General features: G+C 41.3%; 1 protein-coding gene across 1 annotated transcript in view; it reads left to right on the forward strand.

The window, feature by feature from the left end:
- The first annotated feature begins 7,279 nt into the window (after window positions 1-7,279).
- Window positions 7,280-24,023, forward strand: part of LOC140063990 (interferon regulatory factor 3-like) — a 76,749-nt gene continuing 60,005 nt past the window's right edge. The window contains exons 1-3 of the mRNA XM_072110344.1: window positions 7,280-7,409; window positions 13,760-13,942; window positions 22,116-22,281. Of these exons, the coding sequence (XP_071966445.1) occupies window positions 13,778-13,942; window positions 22,116-22,281 (331 nt within the window). The 5' untranslated portion in view covers window positions 7,280-7,409; window positions 13,760-13,777. The remainder of the gene's footprint in view (window positions 7,410-13,759; window positions 13,943-22,115; window positions 22,282-24,023) is intronic.

Raw genomic sequence — 24,023 nt, forward strand, 5'->3', positions numbered from 1 at the left:
CCATGGTGTTGCTGGAGGTTGGGTGAGTCTTTCTTTATTTGCCTTCCCCATGATATTGCTATGGAGTGACATCTGATCACAGGTCTAAGGCTGAATAGCGGGAGCTTCAGTCACTTGCATCCGCCATGTACAGCGTTCAGGCCATGCCCCTCAAAAATGCTGAGATTTAACGTACAAATGGGCTGCATCTCAAGGGGTTAAATTCCATTCTGGAGGTCAAACGCCCCAAAAATTAGCCATAAAATTACCATGAAACCATCAAGTTATCTGTATATTACAATTTTTTTATTCTAGTTACAATCCAATCCATGGATTACAGAAAGATCAGACTGCTCCAATCAACCTGCTTCAAGTGGATGTTAAAAATCCTAGCTACGGTCCTGGCACGAAGAGTCGTCCTGTCAATTGTACGCCCCAACCAGAATTACTTTATGCCAGAAAAGTCCACTGCTCGCAATCTGCACAGGTTCTTGCTAAACCTTTAGCTGGCCCATGACAATGTTGTGTCAAGGGTCCTGGTCTCGCCAGACACAGCCAATGATTTTGACTTGGTGGAATGGCCTTTGTGTTGGTATTGGAGAAATTTAGTTCCCCCGACTGAATTTGTAGTCTTAGTCTATCTCTTGTATAGCTACCCGTGGTCTCTGTCCTAGTTAATGAGGTTTCCTCTAGAAAATTCACGTCAGCAAGGGATACTCTCCCCTCCTTGATGCTATTGCTGTGGAGTAACTAGCTGAGAAACTCTGGTGCTCGTCTGGCATTCAGGGGCTAAACTGGGTGGATTGGTTGAGACTGTTTGTCTGTATGCTGCCGATACCTTACTGTTCCTGGAAGACTCTCATTAAGTACAGTGCTAGGGATGATCACAGAGTTTGGTCTCCACTTTTGTCTTAGGATTAGAGATGAGCGAGCATACTCGTCCGAGCTTGATGCTTGTTCAAGCATTAGCTTACTCGCAACTGCTCATTGCTCGGACGTTTTGAGTTTTGGCGACCAGAAACAGAGCTAGTCACAAGCCAGGAGACTCCGCAGTACACCCAGCATCACGTGGTACACTTACATGTCGATAGCAGTGGTTGGCTGGCCTGATCAGGTGACCCTGGAATATACTAGCCCATGCCAGCGCTGCTCGGATCATTCTCTGTCTGGATGCCGTTAGGGATAGAGCTGCTGCTGGTCAGGGATAGCGTTAGGGTGTGCTAGTAGATTACTGTTAGGCAGGAGTGATTCTAAAAGAACCTTACTCTTAGGCAGAAGTGATTCTCCAAGAACCCAACAGCCCATGTTAGGGCTACATTAGCGTTTTTCAAAAGTTAAAGTGACAGACTCAGTCACAGCACAAAATCCTTTTGTGTGCTTGTCAGTGTAGGTTAGAAACTAGCCATAGCAATCATCTTCTGTGGTTGCTGTCTGATTTCTTCTGCACGTTTTGTTCTATTAAAAAAAAAAAAAAGCAAAAAAAATATACAGTTTTTATTTCTGTTTTGTCTATAAAATAGATTTTAATTTTGAAAATGTTGAACCCAAGGGCTGGAGGACGAGGGCGTGGGCATCCAATTACTGCAGGGGTCAGAGGCCGTGGTCCTGGGCGGGGTGAGACACCACCTGCTGATGAGGGAGCAGGGGACCGTCGCAGAGCTACACTCCCTAGCTTCATGTCTCAAGTTACTGGGACCCGTGGTAGAGCACTGTTGAGGCCAGAACAGTGCGAACAGGTGATGTTTTGGATTGCAGACAATGCTTCTAGTAATTTGTCCACCAGTCAGTCTTCCCCTGTGTCATTTCCTGTCTCTGCTAGTCAGCCCTCTGCCCAGGACCCCGGCACAAACACCTCCCGCTCGAAAACAGCAATGTCTCCATGCGCAGCGTTCAGCTGTCTATACCCCAGACGCTGGAGTGCTAGAGGAAATACAGTTCCACCCACCCACACGCCCAAGCCCTCAACATCCACATCTCCAAATTACTGAGCCTGGAGATGTTGCCCTATAGGCTGGTAGAGACCGAGGCCTTTCACAACCTCATGGAGGCGGCCACCCCTCGGTATTCGGTCCCCAGCCGCCACTACTTTTCCCGATGTGCCGTCCCAGCCCTGCACCAGCATGTGTCAGACAACATCATTTGCCCCCTGACCAACGCCGTTTTTGACAAGGTCCACCTAACCACGGACAGGTGGACGAGTGCTGCCGGGCAGGGCCACTATATGTGGCTGACAGCACATTGAGTTGACTTGGTGGAGGCTGGCACCGAGTCTGACCCTGGGGCTGCTCATATACTGCCGACGCCGAGGATTGTAGGGCCTACATCGGTCACGGTCTCTCAGGCCTACTATGCCTCCTCCTCCCACCCCTCCTCCACCTCTTCCTCCGAATTAACATCCATGGGCATGGCGCCATCAGTCGGTAGCTCTAGGCACAGCAGCAATGCCGTCGCTAAGCGACAGCAGGCGGTGCTCTAACTGCTGAGCCTAGGCGATAAAAGGCACACCGCCCAAGAGCTATTACAGGGCATCACGGCGCAGGCCGATCTATGGCTGGCATCGCTGAACCTGAAGCCAGGCATGGTTGTGTGTGACAACGGCTGTAACCTGTTGGCGGCTCTGCAACTCGGCAGACTGACACATGTGCCATGCCTGGCACATGTGTTAAATCTGATAGTTCAGCGGTTCCTCAAGACATATCCCAATCTGTCTGATTTGCTCACGAAGATGCACCGCATCTGTGCGCATTTCAGGAAGTCGACCACAGATGCTGCCACTCTCAGGGCAGCACACTGTCACCTCCAACTGCCCGTTCACCAACTGTTGTGCGATGTGCCCACAAGGTGGAATTCCACATTAACCATGTTATCTAGAGTTTACCAGCAGCGCAGAGCGATTGTAGACTGCCAGATGTCAACTTCCACCAGAACTGGTAGTCAGGTCAGTCAGCTTCCTCAAGCCTACAATGAGGAGTGGACGTGGATGTCTGATATCTGTCAAGTGCTGATTAACTTTGAGGAGTCAACACAGAGGGTCAGTGGCGATGCCGCCATCATCAGCTTCACCATCCCGCTGCTTGGCCTGTTGAAAAACTCTCTGGTCAGCATGAAGTCGGAAGCTTTGCGCTCGTCACAAGAGACAGGGGAAGAAGATTCCCTTGTTGATAGCCAGAGCACCCTCCGGTCTGTTTCTCAGCACGTATCGGAGGAGGATGAGGAGGAAGAGGAGGAGAATGTTGGCGACACAGAAGAGGGGACCATTGCTCAGTCCTTAACTGTTCAGCTTTATGGGCAGAAGAAGAGGAGCTGGAGGAGGAGGAGGAAATGGAGAGTCATGCCAGTGAGGGGAGTGAATTCTTGCGCTTTGGGACTCTGGCACATATGGCAGATTTCATGCTAGGCTGCCTATCCCTTGACCCTCGCATTCAAAGAATTTTTTCCAGCACCGATAACTGGGTATTCACTCTCCTGGACCCACGGTACAAGCAAAATCTTTCCACTCTCATCCCTGTAGAGGAAAGGAGTGTGAGAGGACATGAATACCAGCAGGCCCTGGTGCACAAGCTGAAACAGTATTTCCCTTCTGACAGTGCTAGCGGCAGAGGGCGTACTTCTGCGGACAAGTAGCAAGGGAGAGTAGGCGAGCAGGCAGCTTGTGCAGCACTGGCAGGGGTACGCTTTACAAGGCCTTTGCCAGTTTTATGTCACCCCAGCAAGACACTGTCACCTGTCCCCAGTCTCGGCAGAGTAGGGCTGATCTTTACGGAAAGATGGTGTGGGGGTACATAGCTGACCATACCATCGTCCTAAATGATCACACAGCTCCCTACAACTACTGGGTTTCAAAGCTGGACATCTGGCCGAACTGGCGCTGTACACCTTGGAGGTTCTTGCCTGCCCTGCCGCTAGCGTGTTGTAAGAGCGGGTTTTCAGTGCAGCTGGTGGCATCATCACCGATAAGCGTACAAGCCTGTCGACTGACAGCGCTGACAGGCTGAAACTTATCAAGATGAATCAAGCATGGATTTCTCATGATTTCCATTCTCCAGCAGGTGAAAGCAGCTCAACCTGAATAATTCTCACGTATGCACTCCTCCTCATTATCCTCCTTCTCCTCCTATTTGTGCACTAAAGCAGAGGCAACTGGCTATTTTTTTGCCAGGGCCAACTGGCTCTAGGCTATAGTACTATATCTATTTAATTTTTCTGGAGGGCCACCTACGCGCTCCTCTGTTTTGAAAACTTTTTTGGACTGCCACATACAGGCACTATCCAAATTTAATTGTCTCCATAGCAGCCTCCACAGGTCGTCTTTATAGCTGCCTCCACACGTTGTCTCCATTGCTGCCTCCACACGTTATTTCCATAGCTGCCTCCAAAAGTCGTCCACATAGCTGCCTCCATACATTGTCCCCTGTGTCCAGCAAAATTTGGGGTTGTTTTAACGGCTTCCACATCAAACTTGTAAACTTTGTCGCCACCCTGCTGTGTTATCCACAAAATATACCGCCAAACATTTATCAGTGACCGATATTATTTCAGCGCTACTTGTGCAACACTTTACGTTCCCCTCCCCTGCCATAACCAGGCCAAATACTTATAAGAACAGTACTTCACTTGATCTTACACAAAAGGTTTTTAAAAATGCTGTTTGTAGCCCCCGCCTGCTTTGAAAATGATAATTTTTTCAAAGTAAACGCTTGGGCCCCCAGGTCCATTTTGGGTGGGGAGGAGCCGAGAGCCAGGGGCTTGGACAGGCGAAAGCTCGCCTGGCAGCGGACCGCCAACTCCATCCCAAGATCCAACTAACATCATTTTAACTGCAGCAACTTTAATCTACTACTATAACCTTTTACCTCTAAAATCTATCTTTTCACTCCGCTTTTCTCACCTCCTTACGTTCACCGCGGGTGCCGTAACCGTCCCCATTGCTTCTACATAGCAGCCTCCACACGTCGTCTCGATAGCTGCCTCCACACGTTGTCTCCATAGCAGCCTCCAAAAGTCGTCTCCATAACTGCCTCCACATGTCGTCCCCTTAGCAAACGAGCTGTGTGAGGCTCATTTTACGGGTGTTTCACCAGATACGTTATGGAACTTGGTCACTCTGTTGCCGCCATACTGTGCTATCGACTAAATATACCGTCAACCTTTTGTTCACATAGAAAATCATTTCAGTGCTTCTTGCTCACCTCCTTGGGTTCCTCTCTGCCGCCATAACCAGGCCAAATACTGATACGTACAGTGCTACACGTTATCCTCGCCAAAAGGAATTTTTAAATTGGTTTGAAGCCTGAGTCCATTTTTGGGTATGTTGCCATGCTGCTCACTAGCCTGCCACTGCTGCCGCTGCCTCCGCATGCCGCCACCTATAGTGTCAGGGTCAATTATTGGATGTTTTAGATGCTATCTAGCCTCATTCGGTCATTCTGTCATCCCAATGCTATTGCCCATAATTTTGGCATAATGGTGCGATTAGGCAGCCTCAGAGGCATTCATGCATGCTGCCCCTGCTGTTTCCTGTCCATTTCCGTGGTGTTTCCATCATTTTCTGAGGTTTCCAGGTGTTTGGCCAAGCTTCCCTGTGCAGAGCCTTGGCCCCATTGAAAAATGCTCGAGTCTCCCATTGACTTCAATGGGGTTCGTTATTCGAAACAAGCACTCGAGCATCGGAAAAAGTTTGACTCGAGTAACGAGCAGTCGAGCATTTTAGTGCTCGCTCATCTCTACTTAGGATCAACTGGTCTAAATCACACATCCATATTGACTTCTTGGGCCCTGCTACTGAAGCTGCCCAGCCTCTCAGGGTGACCTCAGAGATCACCTACCTGGGAGTATGTGCTATGCTTTCTGTCAGGGTCGGCTCCAGGTTTCAGTAGACCCCTGGGCAACAGAGCCTCAATGGGCCCCTTTGCAGGGAACTCATGTGGCAGCATTACAATTTTAGAAGCTAAAACAGTCTCCTGTTCCCTAAAATATTCCCTAATTTATCATAACAAACAGCCCCCTCATGGTTATTTAATATACAGCCTCCCCACCCCCAATGGATTCATTATGTACAGCCTTATGTGGGCCCCCCAGCAGCCCTGGGCTCCGGCACTCACCCAGGTATGCCCAGTGCCTGCGCCATCCCTGCATTCTGTCATAGATTACTAGCTGCAGAACGTGTTCCCCTTGTTGTGTTGTGAAAAACAACCAGTACTACCAGACCCTTCCTGCCTGTGTAAATTTGGTCAAGATGATCCTCCTAATCAAAATCCTGTATGTTTTGCTACAATCGCCAGTCTAAATACCAATATAATTTTTTTCAAAAACTGCATAGCTGTGTGGCTCTCTCATTTAGGGGGGACCCATTGTTGTTCCATTCCTGAGAGGAGGGAGGGGTGAAGGGTGCTCAAGACTGGTTTAATGAGATACCCAAGTACTGGAGGTGAGTTTTTGCCAATGGGTTATGATGCGTGCATGCAGTGAACTTTAAAAGGGGCTTTAATTTTATATGATCCCTCCGCTGCTTCTGTACTTTTCCTCATAAGCCGTATATATATTACTAAAGTTACTAAATACTAAATACTAAGTTACATTAAAGGTTTATTTTTGTAAATGGGTTTATTTGGTAAGGAAATCAAGGCCTTTGGAAGTGACCCATGGTTTTTTATTTATTATCCTGCTGCCTACCACCAGTCTGGGACTTCCAAATTTCAAACTATATTACTGGGCAGTGCAGTTGTCTCACTTTCCCTGGATGTTTCACCTTAAGAAATCGCATTCTATGGCACGCATTATTGGCTCTTATGATGTACCTAACTTGTTCCACCTGTTGTACTTCTTGCTCTGTCATGCCATAAAAGCTTAATTACTGGTAGATCAGCTGGTAAATAACTCCTTTCCCATTCCCCTCCTCCTCCTAGCTTGAGGAAGGCTAATACATACTGATTTTCCAACAGTCCCATATTACAGATGCTTACCATACTACTGTGTGTAACTACAAAGTGTTATTATTGTGAAGGGCTAAAGAAGCCTCTTACTGACTGTGACTGTTCATAAAATAGCTTTTTTTGGGGGGGCCCAATTTTAGTTTTGCCCACACCCCCACTTCGTCTAAAATCTGGAAGCTTCTTTACAACAAACTAATGATTTATTAGGTCAATTTCTGCTCTGTCAACCTTCTGAGATTCACTGTTAACAAAAAATTTTTTTTAGAACAGCCACAAGTTAGTCTTCTCGTCCCATGCTGAATAAGAATGACTTTAGCACCACCTAGAGATGCATAGATCCTGTTAAATAACAATAAGTGGGTGGAGCAGGAAATTATACAGAACTGTAGAAAATGAAACTTAACCAGCTATAAAAAAGGAATGCTTTTTAGTTTTCAGAAGACTTGAAACCAATGAAGACTGATAGACAGCAACATCTTGAAGGCTGAAATATATTAGGTCAGTACTGTCAAATTGCTTTGTTACATATCTTTGTATAATACAAGTTATTAATATTACATTTGTGGGATTCCTATACACTTTTTGCATTAGTCTTCTTCCTTTCTAATACATTTGCCCAAACTAATGGGTTAGTGAAACAAATACTGATTTTATTTTAATTTATGACTGCCAATGGCAGCTTTGCTGATGGCAGTCATGGGGTTAACACACGCAACAATCGTGGGTGTTACCAGTGGGGGTTTGCAGCAATATACAGAAAACACCTGACTTGCATGGAGAGGGCTCACTCAGCCTGTGTGTTTCAAAACGCATTTCAACTGCTGAAGAGAGATTTGCATTTACAAAACGCACCTGCTTATGCGTGTTAAGACGGCAATAGGAGCCATAGCAGAAAAATAGCTGTCAAAAAGTCTGTTTGTCAATCTGTAAACCTCATATAACTGTTACTATTTATCTTGAATTTTGACTGATGCTACATTCACACTGCCATATGATGGACATATATATACGGCCGATATACGTCCCCCATAGACGGCAATGGGCGCACAGCGCCCTACGGGAGCGGCACCGTACCGCTCCGTAACCGGGAAAAATATAGGACATGCCTTGGCTACATTCACACGGACGTATGAAAACGGCCATATCCGTACCGTTTTTTTACATGTTACATACGGCCACATTAATTTCAATGGACAATACCTCCAACCATTTATATTGCCGGTTTTGACACCGTAGCGTACTGTAGCGTATACTTGCCGTATAAATATATAGAGCATGTCCTATTTTCTCCTGTATTTCAGTTTCGTTTGCCCTAGAAGTCTATGGGGACGTATAAAATACAGGTTACATACGTGCTGCATACGGATGAAAAACGTCACGTACATACGGGCTCATACGGCCTGCAAATATGGGACTGGAGAAATCATACGGTCGTGTGAATGTAGCCTAACCTTGTAGATGTAGCTCACTAATACTCATATGGAGAACTGGTTGAGAGAAATCTCGGGATGTTCTAACCTAAACTATACTGCGTTCACTGAATATATCTACATCTTGTGGCGTTTGGAGATCTTGATTGACCTACACTAGTCTGGACAAGAATTCCCTAGTGATTTTACTTTGTTTATGTGTATGTGGGAAGATACATTGTAATTTTGTCAAGAAATCGCCAAAATAAGCAGGTAGGAAAAGCTTCCAAGTTAACAGACTATTTTGAAAATCAAGAATTCACTGAGAATAGACAACCTGAGCAGATACTGGGGCACATTTACTTACCCGTCCCGTTAACGCCACCTATCCGGATTGTCCGATGAAGATTTGGAGCTGCCGCGATTCACTAAGATTGTGCGTCCAATTTCCTGCATGTGTCGCTTCCCCCGCTGAGGTCTGCCGGAGTTCACCTTTTCCTTCCCGGTGCATGTGAGTGCTGATCTTGCGACACAATTTGGTTTTTAAATTCCGTGGTTTGTCCGAATCAGTCGGGGTGTCCGACGTCCACACCCCCCGATTTGTGTCGCATGCAAGCCAGTGCCGATGCGCCACAATCCAATCGCGTGCGGCAAAAACCCGGGGCAATTCAGGGCAAATCTGAAAAAAATTGCGAAACATAGAGAAGATGATGGAATAAACATATTGGGTTGCTTCAGGAAAATCTAAAAACATCAGTCCAAGAGATAAAAGAGGAAATGATCGCAATAGGAGCTAGAACCGATGCTTTAGAAAAACACAATGCGATAGTGACGAAGAATTTGTTGCTGGATAAAACGGGGAATATGGAGGAGTTGTAAATATGCCAGAATAAATTAAAATAAATGGAGGATTTTCAATTAAGGGGGATTCCAGGAGCAATAAAAGATAAACAGCTGACAAGATTCATCTGGGAACTAATGGTAGCTGTGCTCCCAAATGCATCTAATATGGATTTAACAATAGACCCGAAAGAAGCTTCAAGGGATGTTATTGTACTAAAACACTTTTTCCAGATGTAGGATGAATTCTACAAAGCAACAAGGAGCTTAACATCACTATCAGAAAAATGTAAAGATCTAAAGATTGTGAATGATATATCACCAGGGGCATTAGTTTAAAATAGTAACAGATATTTTACGTAGAAAAAATGTGCGCTACAAATGGTCCTTTCCAGCAAAATTGATAATTATTCAGGATAGGATCTTGCACATGTGTTTGACAGTAAAAGCGGCTATAGAACAATGTATTTTGTGGGGCCTTATGGACCAGAAAGATGACCCTCCACAATAAGAGGAACCAGGCCCGGTTAAAATCCCTGAAGAATGGAGCAATGCCTGATTAAAGGGAACAAACATTTTCTGATGCTTAGATAAAGGGATATTGCAATATTGTTTCTGTTTGTTCTACTTTTGCTTATTTTGGTTCTGAACTACATTCAACAAATAGATAGGATAAAGTCCAGTCGGTCTAGGACTTTTAGGTGGTATAGGGTTGTTCTAGAATCCTATTAGTGTTTCCACAGACAGAAAACCCCTATTCGGTGGTAACTGTGTATGCCAATTGAATTTGGGGTAACAAAGTTTGCGGTCATCATGGTACTTTTTTATTGTTGTTTTTCCTTTTTTTAATTTCCTTTCTCGTATTTCTTTCTTCTTAGCTTTATTGTTTGCATTATCCAACCTTGACTTAAGACCCCGAAAAAAATAAATAAATGCCAGCTGGGATTTTTTTAGCCACATCTCATGAAACTTAAGGTCTCATCTTTAAATGTTAATGAGCTGAACTCCCCCCAGAAAAGGTTTTTATTATGGAAAGAAGTAAGAAAGTTCAATGGTGAAATTGTATTTGTTCAGGAATCCCATCTTTTGGCTAAAAATAATTTTAGGATAGAAAATACTAAGTACCCTCACAGATGTTTAATAATTCATCAAAAAAGAATGCGGGGGTCATCCCTCTGGTCCACAAGTCTGTGAATTTCACATTATCCAATAAATATGTAGACCCTGATAGTAGACATTTTATTTTGTGTTGTAAAATCGATGGAAAAGACTATACTTTAATTAATATATATATATATATATATATATATATACGCCCCAAATTTTAGACAATTTGAATTTATTTAAAAAAAACTGTCAACAGAATTAGTAATGCAATGCAATTTAATGTAATAATAGGGGGGGATTTCAACCTTCCAGTAGATAATGAGCGTGACACATCTTCCCAATCCATAGATAAATGGAAAGATCTGAAGGAATTGTTGTACAAGTATAATCTTTATGACATGTGGATGTGAAATCTGAATTGAACACACCCTTTGTAGATCGAGAAATTTTGGATGTAACTTCAAAATTGAAGGTGGGTAAAACAGCGGGACCTGATGGACTATGCAATGGATATTATAAATACTTTGGTCAGATCCTCACATCACATATGGTTAGATTATACAATTGCATAGCATAAGGGGAAAGCATCCCTAAATACATGCTTGGAGGGCTGATAGTTGCAATACCAAAGTCCGATAAAATTCTGGAATCCCCGTAAGATTACAGGCCGATATCCTTGCTAAATGGGGATAAAAACATTTTTGCCTCTGTTACAGCAACTCGGTTAAGGAGAGTTATGAGTGTTTTAATAGAGCAAGATCAAGTGGGATTCATGCCTGGGAAACAAACTACTGATGCGATTCGGAAGGTATTAAATCTAATAGAACAGAATGGCCTTCCGACCATATTTTTATCCATGGATGCTGCTAAAGCCTTCGACCGGATAGATCGGGGCTTTATGCTTGATGTACTCAAATGTTAAGGTCCTTCTTTGTCATCTACACTCACCGGCCACTTTATTAGGTACACCTGTCCAACTGCTCGTTAACACTTAATTTCTAATCAGCCAATCACATGGCGGAAACTCAGTGCATTTAGGCATGTAGACATGGTCAAGACAATCTCCTGCAGTTCAAACCGAGCATCAGTATGGGGAAGAAAGGTGATTTGAGTGCCTTTGAACGTGACATGGTTGTTGGCGCCAGAAGGGCTGTTCTGAGTATTTCAGAAACTGCTGATCTACTGGGATTTTCACGCACAACCATCTCTAGGGTTTACAGAGAATGGTCCGAAAAAGAAAAAACATCCATGTTGATCCTTGTTGATGCCAGAGATCAGAGGGGAATGGGCAGACTGGTTCCAGCTGATAGAAAGGCAACAGTGACTCAAATCGCCACCCGTTACAACCAAGGTAGGCAGAAGAGCATCTCTAAATGCACAGTACGACGAACTTTGAGGCATATGGGCTAAAGCAGCAGAAGACCACACCGGGTGCCACTCCTTTCAGCTAAGAACAGGAAACTGAGGCTACAAGCATGGATCCATCCTGCCTTGTATCAACGGTTCAGGCTGGTGGTGGTGGTGTCATGGTGCGGGGAATATTTTCTTGGCACTCTTTGGGCCCCTTGGTACCAATTGAGCATCGTTGCAACGCCACAGCCTACCTGAGTATTGTTGCTTACCATTCCATCCCTTTATGACCACAATGTACCCAACATCTGATGGCTACTTTCAGCAGGATAATGCGCCATGTCATAAAGCTGGAATCATCTCAGACTGGTTTCTTGAACATGACAATGAGTTCACTGTACTCAAATGGCCTCCACAGTCACCAGATCTCAATCCAATAGAGCATCTTTGGGATGTGGTGGAACGGGAGATTCGCATCATGGATGTGCAGCCGACAAATCTGCGGCAACTGTGTGATGCCATCATGTAAATATGGACCAAAATCTCTGAGGAATGCTTCCAGCACCTTGTTGAATCTATGCCATGAAGAATTGAGGCAGTTCTGAAGGCAAAAGGGGGTCCAACCCGTTACTAGCATGGTGTACCTAATAAAGTGGCCGGTGAGTGTAGATGGCATTACTGAAATAAATTCAGCGGTGGTAAGGAAAGCGATCAGTGTTGGAAGGGTTGCAGTTTAGTGTGAAATTTTCTACACTCTTGGTGGTGATGTACCGGTTCAGGAGTTCTGGAGGATATATTTATAATTATATAGAGTGGTTGGAAAAGAGGTAGTCCCCTTGTTAGCCCTTTTAACAAGGAACATGGATTCATTACCAAAAAGATCAAGATATTTGGTGTCCCATATACTCTGTGCAGCAAGAATGGAAATAGCTCAACAATGGAAAGAAGTACAAGGTCCCTCTTTAAAAGCTACAATAGCAAGAGTAAATACATTTTATCAATACGAACGTTGGATAACCATTGAGAAACTAAAATTTCCAATCTTTAGGGAGAGATGGGAACAGTGGAGTTCCAACCCAGGTTTATTTAGGGGTCATGACATATAGGGAAAATGATATGATGGATATTCTATTATTGTTAACGTACATATATGTTAAGAAATAGGATATGAAAATGTTTTAAAACTCATATATCTTGTGTTTTGACATGGTGCTTTTCTATTTGCCATGGACAGGGCTACTACTGTTTTGTGTTTGCTATGTTTTGCAAATTATTTCAATTAAAAAAAAAAAAAAAAAAAAGAGGCAGGTTAATAGCACGTCACGGGTCTGCTGCAGGTGCATGGAGAGGGCTCACGGGCAGAGCCTTCTCCATAGCCAGTAAGTCTTTGCTGCATATTGCAGCAAAGACTTACCAGTAACACCCGCAATCGGTGCTTGTTATCCCATACATTGACGCCGGCAAAAGCTGCCAGCGGCTTCAAAAAGATGGCGGTGCCCATGCGTAAAGATCCGATGGTAAAGATTGTCATTCCCCGTGATGTCATTAGGTAGCAGCGATTGGTTGCCCTGACAGCCATGAGGCTGTCTCGTTTTAACACATTGATTTCAAAATCCCCATTTGCTGCCATACTATAGTAATCAGGCAACCTAGGGTTAAAGTACCCTAGGGGGTCTGAAAAATAGTATAATAAAAAAGTTATTAAAAAAATTATATTAAAAAAACCTAAAAACTCAATTCACCCCCCTTTCCCTAGAAGTCATATTAATATAAAGTTAGGTATGAAATAGCACCCCAAGACGAAAATGCCACTTTTTTGCCATTTTTAAAAATATAAAAAAAATTCTATAAAAAGCGATCAGAAGGTTGTACAGTCCCAACATCATCAAAAGTTACAAAAAATTACACCACTCACAGCTCCATACACCAAAGTATAAAAAAGTTATTAGCACCAGGAGGCAAAATTTTAAAAAAAATTTTGTACAGGAGGTTTTAATTTTTGATAATGTCTGAAAACAGTTGATCCTGAATAATTACATCAAGCTATTTTATTTGGCTCTCAAGGTTAAAATGTATTATGTAAAATGTTAAAACTTGTGACTTAAAGTTATTTTCATGTTACTGTCATTGATTTATCCCTAGCTCTTTGAGGCTCTAAACATGAGCTCCCAGAAGCCTCTTATTGTCCCTTGGCTCATCAGTCAGATTGACAGCAAAGTTTACCCACGATTGGAATGGGTAAACAGTGAACAAACAAAATTCCGGGTGCCTTGGAAAGATGTCCGTAGGCAGGATTGGTCTTCAGATGACATCAAAATATTTGAGGTAAAATCTAACTTTCCTTTTCATGGATGGTTTATAGATTTGTATCATTTTATATTGTAAATAAATAATATTCTTTACATTCATCTTAAACTGTAAATTTAAAGGGGTATTCCCATTACAGAAAATGTATGTCATTCTTTTTATGACAATAGTTATACAATATTCCAATGTACTTTCTATATCAATTCCTTACAATTTTCTAGATCTCAGCTTGCTGTCATTCTATTGAAAGTTTCTATGTTTACTTCCTGTGGATAGAAATCTGACCATGGTCACACAGGTGCACAGCTTGTTATATCACACGGCTCTGATTACTGTCTGTGATATAACGAGCCGTGCATCTGTGTAACCATGGTCAGATTTCTGTTCACTAATAGTAAACATAGAAGCTTTCCATAGAATGACAGCAAGCAGAGATCTATAAATCTGAAATTTGATACAGAAAGAATATTGGAAAATTGTACTTTTTATTATAAAAACAATAACAACAATTTAGTGAAATGGGAATACCCCTTTAAAGTTATGCGTGTTGTCTAAGATCGAAATGATGTCAAGAACTGTAAAGCGATGCGGAATATGATGGTGCTATATAAATAAACATTATTATTATTAAATGAGATATACCCACCAAATAAATCCCTCACATTCTTCAAATTCTGCTCCATTACTGTCAGATAGATCCTTCTTGCTGAGCTTTGTTTGCTACAGTGATTTTTCACTTTTAAGTTAGGTCATATAGTCTCATTCCGACTGGCTGAGTTACCTAGTAAGTTTTCATTCTCGCTTCCTAATTATTTACATTGGCTAATGTGCACCACACTGACTCTACACAAGGGGGACACATTCTGCTATCAAGCGGCTGTGATGACTCAATTGCTATCAGGTTTTTAGCATTAAATCAGGACATATATGAGAATGGACCTTTAGATTTATGTAATGAGAAGGATTATCACAATGTCCTTCCATCAGACAGAGAGGCTAGAGTCTTTAGCTTCCATATGTTGGATTCAATGTGTAAGTATAGTTTATTTGTTATTTTATTACATTTAATGGGAATCTTTTAATGATCTCACATCTTTAACCCTTTCCCGACACGTGACATAATAGCACATCACGGGTCGGCTGCAGGTGCATGGAGAGGGCTCACGGGCTGAACGTGCTGAACCCTCTTCATAGCCGGTAAGTCTTTGCTGCATATAGCAGCAAAGACTTACCAGTAACACCCGCTATCGGTGCTAGTGTGTTAACCCGCTTCAAAAAGTACGTGGGAGCCGCCACCTTGTTGGAGATCGTCGCTCCCCTTGATGTCATCGGGGAGCCTTGGGTCTTCATTACTATGTGCTAATTGCACATTGTAATGTATGAGGATGAAAAGCCCCGCATACTACCATACTGTGGTATGGCAGTAAATGATAGGATCAATCAGACAACCTAGGGTTAAAGTACCCTAGGGAGTCTGAAAAATAGTAAAAGTAAAAATAAAAAAAGTAAAAAGAATATGTAATAAAAAAAACCTAAAAATTAAAATCACCCCCCTTTCCCTAGAACTAATATAAATATAAATAAACAGTAAAAATCTCAAACACATGAAAAAAATCAATAAATAGTGATGAAAAGGTCATACTGCCCTAAAAATATATATGATAGCTAGAGATGGGCGAATTTGTTAAAATTCGTTTCATCCCGATTCGCCGAATTTTTCGAAAAAATTGGATTCGACCCGAATTGAATCAAAACGAATCATGTTAAAAAACAGCAATGATACAATGATACAATGAGAGACTGAATTTCTCCTCTTTCTCTTAACTGTATTGGTGTCCTCGGGACAATTTAAAACCGTTGCAAAACAGGTAGCAACATGTTACTGCTTAAATTGCAATGTTGGCACTTTGCATTTAAATTAGTGGGTTTGTTTGTAGTCCGGGCACTCTGTCTCTAAAAGGTTTGCCATCACTGATATAGAGCAAATATACACACACCCCTATACACACACCTATACATACCAACACACACACCTATACATACCCACACACACCTATACATGTGCACACACACCTATACATGCGCACACACACCTATACATACACACACACCTATACATACACACACACACCTACCTATACACACACACATATACAGGCAGTCCCCGGGTTACGTACAAGATAGGGTCTGGAGGTTTGTTCTTAAGTTGAATTTGTATGTAAGTCGGAACTGTATACTTTATAATTGTAGATCCAGACAAAAAAAAAATTTGGCCCCAGTGACAATTGGAGTTTAAACATTTTTTTCTGTAATGGGCCCAAGGATTATCAATAGAGCTTCATTACAGACACCTTACAGCTAATTATTGCAATCTGGGACTATAGTAAAGCATTCAGAAAGCTTTACCAGAGGTCAGAGGGGGTCTGTCTGTAACTATGGGTTGTCTGTAAGTCGGGTGTCCTTAAGTAGGGGACCGCCTGTATACACATCTATACATACACACACACCTATACATACATACACACACCTACCTATGCACACACACATATATACACATCTATACATAGGAGTTGTCTTACTTTTTTCTTCTTTTCTTGTTCTGGCCGTTTCTGCCTTGTCCTCCACCGCGGGGAGGGGATTCCGGTGCGGATAGAGGACAGAGGAGAGCGGAGACCGGGGAGCGGACAGCGGAGACTGGGGAGTGGAGACCAGGGAGCGGAGACCGAGGAGCTGGGAGCGGAGACCAGGGAGCTGGGAATGGTGACCGGGGAGCGGACAGCGGAGACTGGGGAGCGGGGTGCTGGGAGCGGAGACCAGGTAGCTGGGAGCGGAGACCTGGGAGCGTAGACCGAGGAGCTGGGAGCGGAGAGCGGAAAAATGTGGGGAAAAAACCAACTTCGTTCCCGCTAATCAGAATAAACTTCGGCTTCGTGACAAATCAAATTTTTCCTGAAATTTTAACCGAAGTTAGAATCATTAGAATCGATTCACCCGTCTCTAATGATAGCATTGAAAACTTAATCAAAAGTCACAAAAAAAGATACCACCCACAGCTCCGTACAGCAAAGTATAAAAAAGTTATAAGCGCCAGAAGATGGCAAAATAAAAAAAATTATACACAAGTTTTTAATTTTTGTGAATGTATGAAAATATTATAAAACCTATACAAATTTGGTACCGCCATGATTGAACTGACCCAAAGAATAAAGTAGACATTTGGGGCGCACAGTGAAAGCTGCAAATTCCAAGCCCACAAGAAAACGCTGTAAATGAGTTTTTTCACCAATTTCACTGCCTTTGGAATTTTTTCCCACTTCCCAGTACACAGCAGGGAATATTCAATACTATCACTATGAAGTGCAATTTGTTACACAGAAAACAAGCCGTCACAGAGCTTTACGTGTAAAAAAAAAAAAAGTTATAGATTTTTGTTTGTGGGGAGTGAAAAATGAAAATGAAAAAACAAAAAAGGGGCGAGGTCCTTAAACGGTTAAGCACAACATTGTGGTATAGTATGTTGAGGTGCAGCAGCAGCTTTATGGTTAGGGCTCATGTGTTGATAACTGCTTTTAACTGCCGTGATCAGTGCTGGTAGTGATTGTAGCAGTTGACATGTAAGCCACTGTCAAACCCGACAGCAACACTTCAACAGCAGTGGCATGCAGGTGTTGCCATAATGCTGTCAAACAGCAACCCATGTAATGGAATCTGAGTTGTTATGACAGCCTGGAGTCTTATACAGACTCCTAGGCCTGTCATGAAATCTGATTTGTAACACTGATTTGGAGTATATCAGTATATTGTATGAGTGATCAGACCCCCTGGAGTCAATGTCATCTGAGGAGCCTGAAATTATTGTAAAAAAAATGTTTCTAATTCTAAACACCCTAATCTTTCCGTCCCAAAAAAAAAAAACAATCATAAACATGTTAGGATTCGCCACAGCCCAGAATACCTGATCTATCAAACTATAAAAAGGATTTTCAATATGTATGAATAGCGTAATATAGTAAAAGTAAAATAGGGTCCAAATGTCTCCTTCTGACATATTTCCACACATATTTGAATAAAACATGATCAAAAGGTCATATAGGTCTCACAATGATGAGACCGTAAACAGCTCTGTATACCAAAGTCTAAAAAAGTTATGGAAGTCAGAAATGTTTTTTTTTCAAAATTTTTAAAAGGTATTAAAACATTACAAAACTGCTGGTAGCTTTGTGATCATACTGACCCAAAGAATAAAGGGGGTATGTTATTTTGACCGTACAGTAAAGGTGGCAAAAATAAAGCCCCCATAAAAATTGTTGCAATATTTTTCCAACTTTCTAGTAGATTGCACAGGATTTTTAACCCCTTATCACCGACACTAGTTTTCAGTCAATGACCAGACTCGATTTTTCAAATCTGACATGTCTCACGATAATTGGTTATAACTTCGAAACGCTTTAACATATCCCGGTGATTTTGAGAATGTTTTCTCGTGATACATTGTACTTCATGTTAGTTATAAAATTTAAGTGATACGTTTTGCGATTTGTTCTGAAAAAAAGTGAAAATTTGGCAAAAGTTTGCAAAAATTCTTCATTTTCCAAGTTTGAAATGTTCTGCTTTCCAGACAGGAAGTAAAACTACCCAAAAAGCTTGATAAATTACATTTACGGAATGTCTGCTTTATGTTGGGATGATATTTTATGCATCCTCTCACTTTTCTAGGATGTTATGAGGTGCAGAACTTTAGGTGCGATTTTTCTCATTTTCATGAAAATTGCCAAAACTCACATTTTGAAGGAAAACTCAGCTTCCAAGTGACTTTGTAAGGCCTAAATAATAGTAAAACCCCATAAATTACCCCACTATAGAAACTTCACCCCTCAACAACTTCTATTAAGTCCATTAACTCTTTAAGTGTTTCATATGGGTTAAAACAATATGGACCTGCGATTTAGAAACTATGGAAATTTTTTGGAAAATACATTCATTTAGTCCAAACTGACAGTTTCAGAATAAATTAAATGATAACAAGCACTGCAACGTTTGATGCCCAATTCCTCCCAAGTTTACTGATACCCCATCCTTGGTGGTAAACTTCTGTACAGGCGCACGGCCAAGTATAGAATGAATGGAGGCGCCATTCACTGCAGATTTGTATTGTCACATTGTACAACCTATACATTTTTATTTTTTTTGGTAATGCAAACATATGAGGGCTTATTTTTTACGGAATGAGATACAATGTATAGATAATTCATTTAGGGGGTCTATAGCTTATTCATGAGATTTTATTAACTATTTCAAGGGAGACACAAACAAAATCATCAATTTTTATTTTGGATTTTTAGCATTTGTTTTTTCCCCCGCTCACCGTAATGTAAAAATAATATTTTATCTTTATTCTCTGGTTCACTACGATTGCGGTGATACCTCATTTATATAGTTTTTCTTATCTTTGCTCAATTTTCCTGATCAAAACCAATATTGGAGAATATCGCATTGTTTTTACTACAACTTTTTATTGCCATAACTTCTGTATTTTTATGTTGTCAGACCTGATTGAGGGCTTATTTTTTGCGAAAAGAGTTGTTCTTTTCAGTCGTATCATATTAGGGAATGTAGCTTTTTTTGATCACTTTTTAGAACATTTTTTGTGATGGTGTTTGATGAAAAATTGTATATTACGGGAAGTTTTTTGTAGTTTTTTTTTTCATCGTTCACCGAGCGGGTTCAATATTGATTTAGATTTATTGTACAGATTAATACGGACGCAGAGATACCAAATATGTACATTTTTTTGTGTGTTTTTGTGTTTTATATACTGTATTTGCATTATATGTGTAACTGGGGAGATTATGGGACTTTATTTTATTTATTTATTTAATTATTATTATAAAATGATTTAATCTTTTTTTTTTACTTTCACATATTTTCCACCTTTTGGCTTGAACAAGCATTCATCCGATCACTTATTCAAGCCTCTACACTGCAATACACTTGTATTGCAGTGTATAGAGTAAGTAGCTGACCATGCCGCGCATGCTCAGTTACTTACAGCCGGGTCCTGCCTTCCTGGCGAGAAGAGGAGCCGACAGCCTCGGGTCACTCGTCGGGACCCGGGGCAGCGGCAGGAGGGATCGGATCCCCCGGTAAGCACACCGGGGGGGTCCGATCCACGGGGGACACACTTGCACGCCGCGGTCATGCTTGACCGCGGCGTGTAAGAGGTTAAACACCCGGGAGTTTTTCCGATCCTGGGTGTTAGTGCCGGGTCTGGGCTGTGATATCACAGCCCGACACCGGCACTATACTGACCCGATGTCCCGAAATCTTCTTCTGACGCGGCGCCGTAGAAAGGCGTCGCGTCAGAAGAAGTACCCTTAATGACCGACGTAGAATCCCGATAGGGCGGTCATTAAGGGGTTAAAGTTTGCTGTCATGCAACAGGAAGCTTCATTGTTTACTTCTGGATCTCACACAGATGCAAGGCCCATTATAGACGCCTCCTATAGAAAGACAGCAAGCAGAGATCTGGTTAAATGTGAGGAATTGATACAGAAACTATATTGGAAAATTTAATAACTTTTCACAATAATTTTTCACTATTATTTGCTGTAAACCCTTCTAAATGTTGCCACTAAAAACTACAATTTGTCTCACAGACAACAAACCTTCACATACGGAAGAATAAAAAACATATGATTTTTGGAATGAGGGGAGTTAAAAAGGCTGGAATCCTATAGTGGTTAAGCCATTTGTAAAGAGGAAAGCACATACAATGAAAATTAGCAATATATATATACAACTGTGGGCTGTCCAGTATGTTTTGGAGTGTGGGAGGAAACCCACGCAAACACAGAGAGAACATACAAACTCTTTGCAGATGTTGACCTGGGTGGGATTCAAACCCCGGACCCCAGCGCTGCAAGGCAGAAGTGCTACGCACTCTGCCACCGTTCCGCTTCACTATATCAGGCCATTAAAGTTACCAGGAAAATCTTACAGAAACTATCACAGCCCAATCAAAACATTCTGACATCCAAATCCTTACAGGCCATGAGATATTAGCCATATATTTTGCTCTATATTTTCCTTTAAGATCTGGATTGCTTGATACATCCTCATGCAGTTTTCTTGTACAGTTCAGCTGAAAACCTATGTTCTGAAATATAAAATTTGCAAAGATGACCAGATACTCTTTATCTTTGTGAGTTTTTTTACTATTTATAAAGCTATATATATAGCTTTCAATCAGCTTACGGTAATATTGCTGCAAACATCAATTTCAACCATTATTATTGTGTATCATTTAAGCCATTGATTCCTATGTCATAATAAGATGGCCCCTTTTCCCTGTGATCTGGTTGAAAAAAAATGTTAACAAAAAATTGCTGATATTATTAACAATTGATAACAGGTTAGGCAGTGACTCCAGTACTTTTTTTGGGGAGCTTAAGAAATGCTTCAAACCCACAGGAGCGGAAATGTGAATAAACTAGTGCACTGTGTTTTGAACTAATGCTATAGCACTTTACTCTTTTTCTAAGCAGCCTCCATGTTCCCAATTTAATAACAGGCCCCATTAACATTCCCTTTCCTATTTATTTGTTTGCAGTCCTTCGATACAGACCTCCAATGTATTTTACTATATACATATACCCTTTTTTAATTTATTTTATAATAAACAACCCCCCACACAGCTCTCCACACAGCATCCCTCATATTTATTTAATAAAACATAATTACTGTAATCAATAATTTAATGGGAACCTATCATCTGGAATTCACATTTTTACCTTATAACAGATCCCTATATGCTGTTTAATACTAATTATCTTCTTTTATAATAAACATTCTTAGATCCATTCAGTTTTAAAAGTATATAACAGTTTACCTGGATCCCTGCCAACAAAGAGGATAGAGTCATGGAGTGCCTTTGCAAGGCTGCTGGTCCCTGTGTCATCCCTCCTTGTTCCTCCTGATCCCTCCTCCCCCCTTCCTCATGCAGATATGATCTGACCCCGTGCTGCAAGCAAATCTGAGTCAGTTTTAAGAATGTTGCTACCGTGACATCCGCAGCTAGGCCACAACCAAGCCAGCCACTTAATTCCTGCATGTGTTATTTAATAAAGCATACCAAAATACGGTAAGGTAAAATCTAAAATGGTATTGATATTCTAAATCTCTTTGTCTCTAGGCCTGGGCCATTGCCAGTGGTTGTTATAATCCCTTGACAGATTCACCAGATCCAACTCGATGGAAAAGAAATTTTAGATCTGCTTTGTTACAGAAGGAAGAAATACAAATGATTGAAAATCACAGTTCAGATGCTGTTAATCCCCACAAAATATATGAAATCTCAAGTAAGATGTCTTTATCAAGAACATACGTTATAATACTCACTAAAATCAAGGGATAGCTCGGTCCCCATCGCTGGATAGGCACATAGTTTGTGGCAGCTCTATAAAGTAGAATGCCACTATACAGGGAAAACAGTGACTAGGCCATAGCACTAAAACTAGCTTTTGCCCTTTTTAGCATCAGTGGTGTTAGACCCCCACTGAAATAACATGTAACTGGACAGAATGTTGTTACAATGTCAATACCTTGACAGGACCTTCAAGCATAACTAACAAAATTACATAAATCAAATCTGCAGATAATAATATTAAATTCTGCAATATACTTTATTAAAGAAATATGTTTCTGTGTCCTTCTGTGACAGCTGAGAGATAAAAATAAAGTTGCAACAGATACATCAAGAGGCCAATGTAATCGTTGGGCAGCCGTACCGCTGGACAAAATGACGTAAGGTCGAACTGGCATTGTTTTGCATAAAAACATTCGAACAAATGCAGGCTTATAGAAAGTACTCAGGCACGGGTCAATATGTCTGAATCTGCACCCCTCCATGGCCACTTGGCGTGGAGGTGGTGTAAGAGCAAAAATGATTGCGCAAGAAATTGCGCTTATTTCAGTGCTTCTACATCAGAAAACTGGCATCTCCCACAATGATCCTAATGAGTTAGCTCTTTTCAGAGCAGTTCCTGGACAGTATAATCACCTCACAGAGCTGGGTCATCAATAGAAATATTATCTAGGTATGAAACGAGTCGATAATTAGCCTCCTTTTCTTATCTCAATGCTATTTAGGGAACTTCCGACAAACTGCTCACTACAGGAGAAAGAAGAAGCAGAAGAAAACATCAGAGAGTAGCTGCTTTATTCAGTAAAATATATCATAACATCTATTTTTACCTGCTGTATTCATTTAAAAAAATTGCTTTAAAAGTTTAGTTACACTTTAAGAGAGCTGTGTCTAAATGAATTCTCACAAACCTCAATGGACTTAAAGGGGTTGTCCACTTTAAGCACATTACAGCAAATAATTAATATTGTTTGTGTGATGAAAAGTTATTACATTTTCTTATGTACTTTCTGTATCACTTCTTCACAATTTTCTAGATCTCTGCTTGCTGTCATGTAACAGGAAGTTGTGCTGTTTACTTCCTGTAGAAATACATGGATCCATGGTCACACAGGTGTACAACTTGTTTTATAACGAGCCGTGCATCGACTACAGGGAGTAAATGATGAAGCTTCTTGTTGCATGACAACAAGAACACAGCAAGCAGAGATCTTGAAAACCCTGAAGAATAGATACAGAAAGTATATTGGAATATTTTAACACTTTTTATTATGCAAACAATATCAATTATTTGCATGAAAGTTCTTAAAGTGAACAAGCCCTTTAAGTAATATTGGAAAGAAGAATATGACTGAAATTCATTCAGCACTCCATGAGACTGATTAAGTCATAAAGAAAAAGTTATTGCTGGTCAAGATGGTAAAACTACTGATTAAGGACGGGGGGTTACAAATAACTTGCCTACTTTGTTTTTATTTCTTTTTTGGTAGATAAATAATTAATCTGGAATCTATTTTTTATTATCAATTTACAATGAACATGTGCCTTACATGCACTGATAAATCTCTCCATAAAGCCCTGAATGATATTACTTACTGTCTGCTGCCAACAGGAGGGGGAGCTCAGTGTTAAGGAGTTAATATAGCTGTAACTGAACTACATGTATGAAGTGAATTC

Source organism: Engystomops pustulosus, chromosome 6, assembly GCF_040894005.1.
Source record: "Engystomops pustulosus chromosome 6, aEngPut4.maternal, whole genome shotgun sequence".
NCBI classification, from domain to species: domain Eukaryota; kingdom Metazoa; phylum Chordata; class Amphibia; order Anura; family Leptodactylidae; genus Engystomops; species Engystomops pustulosus.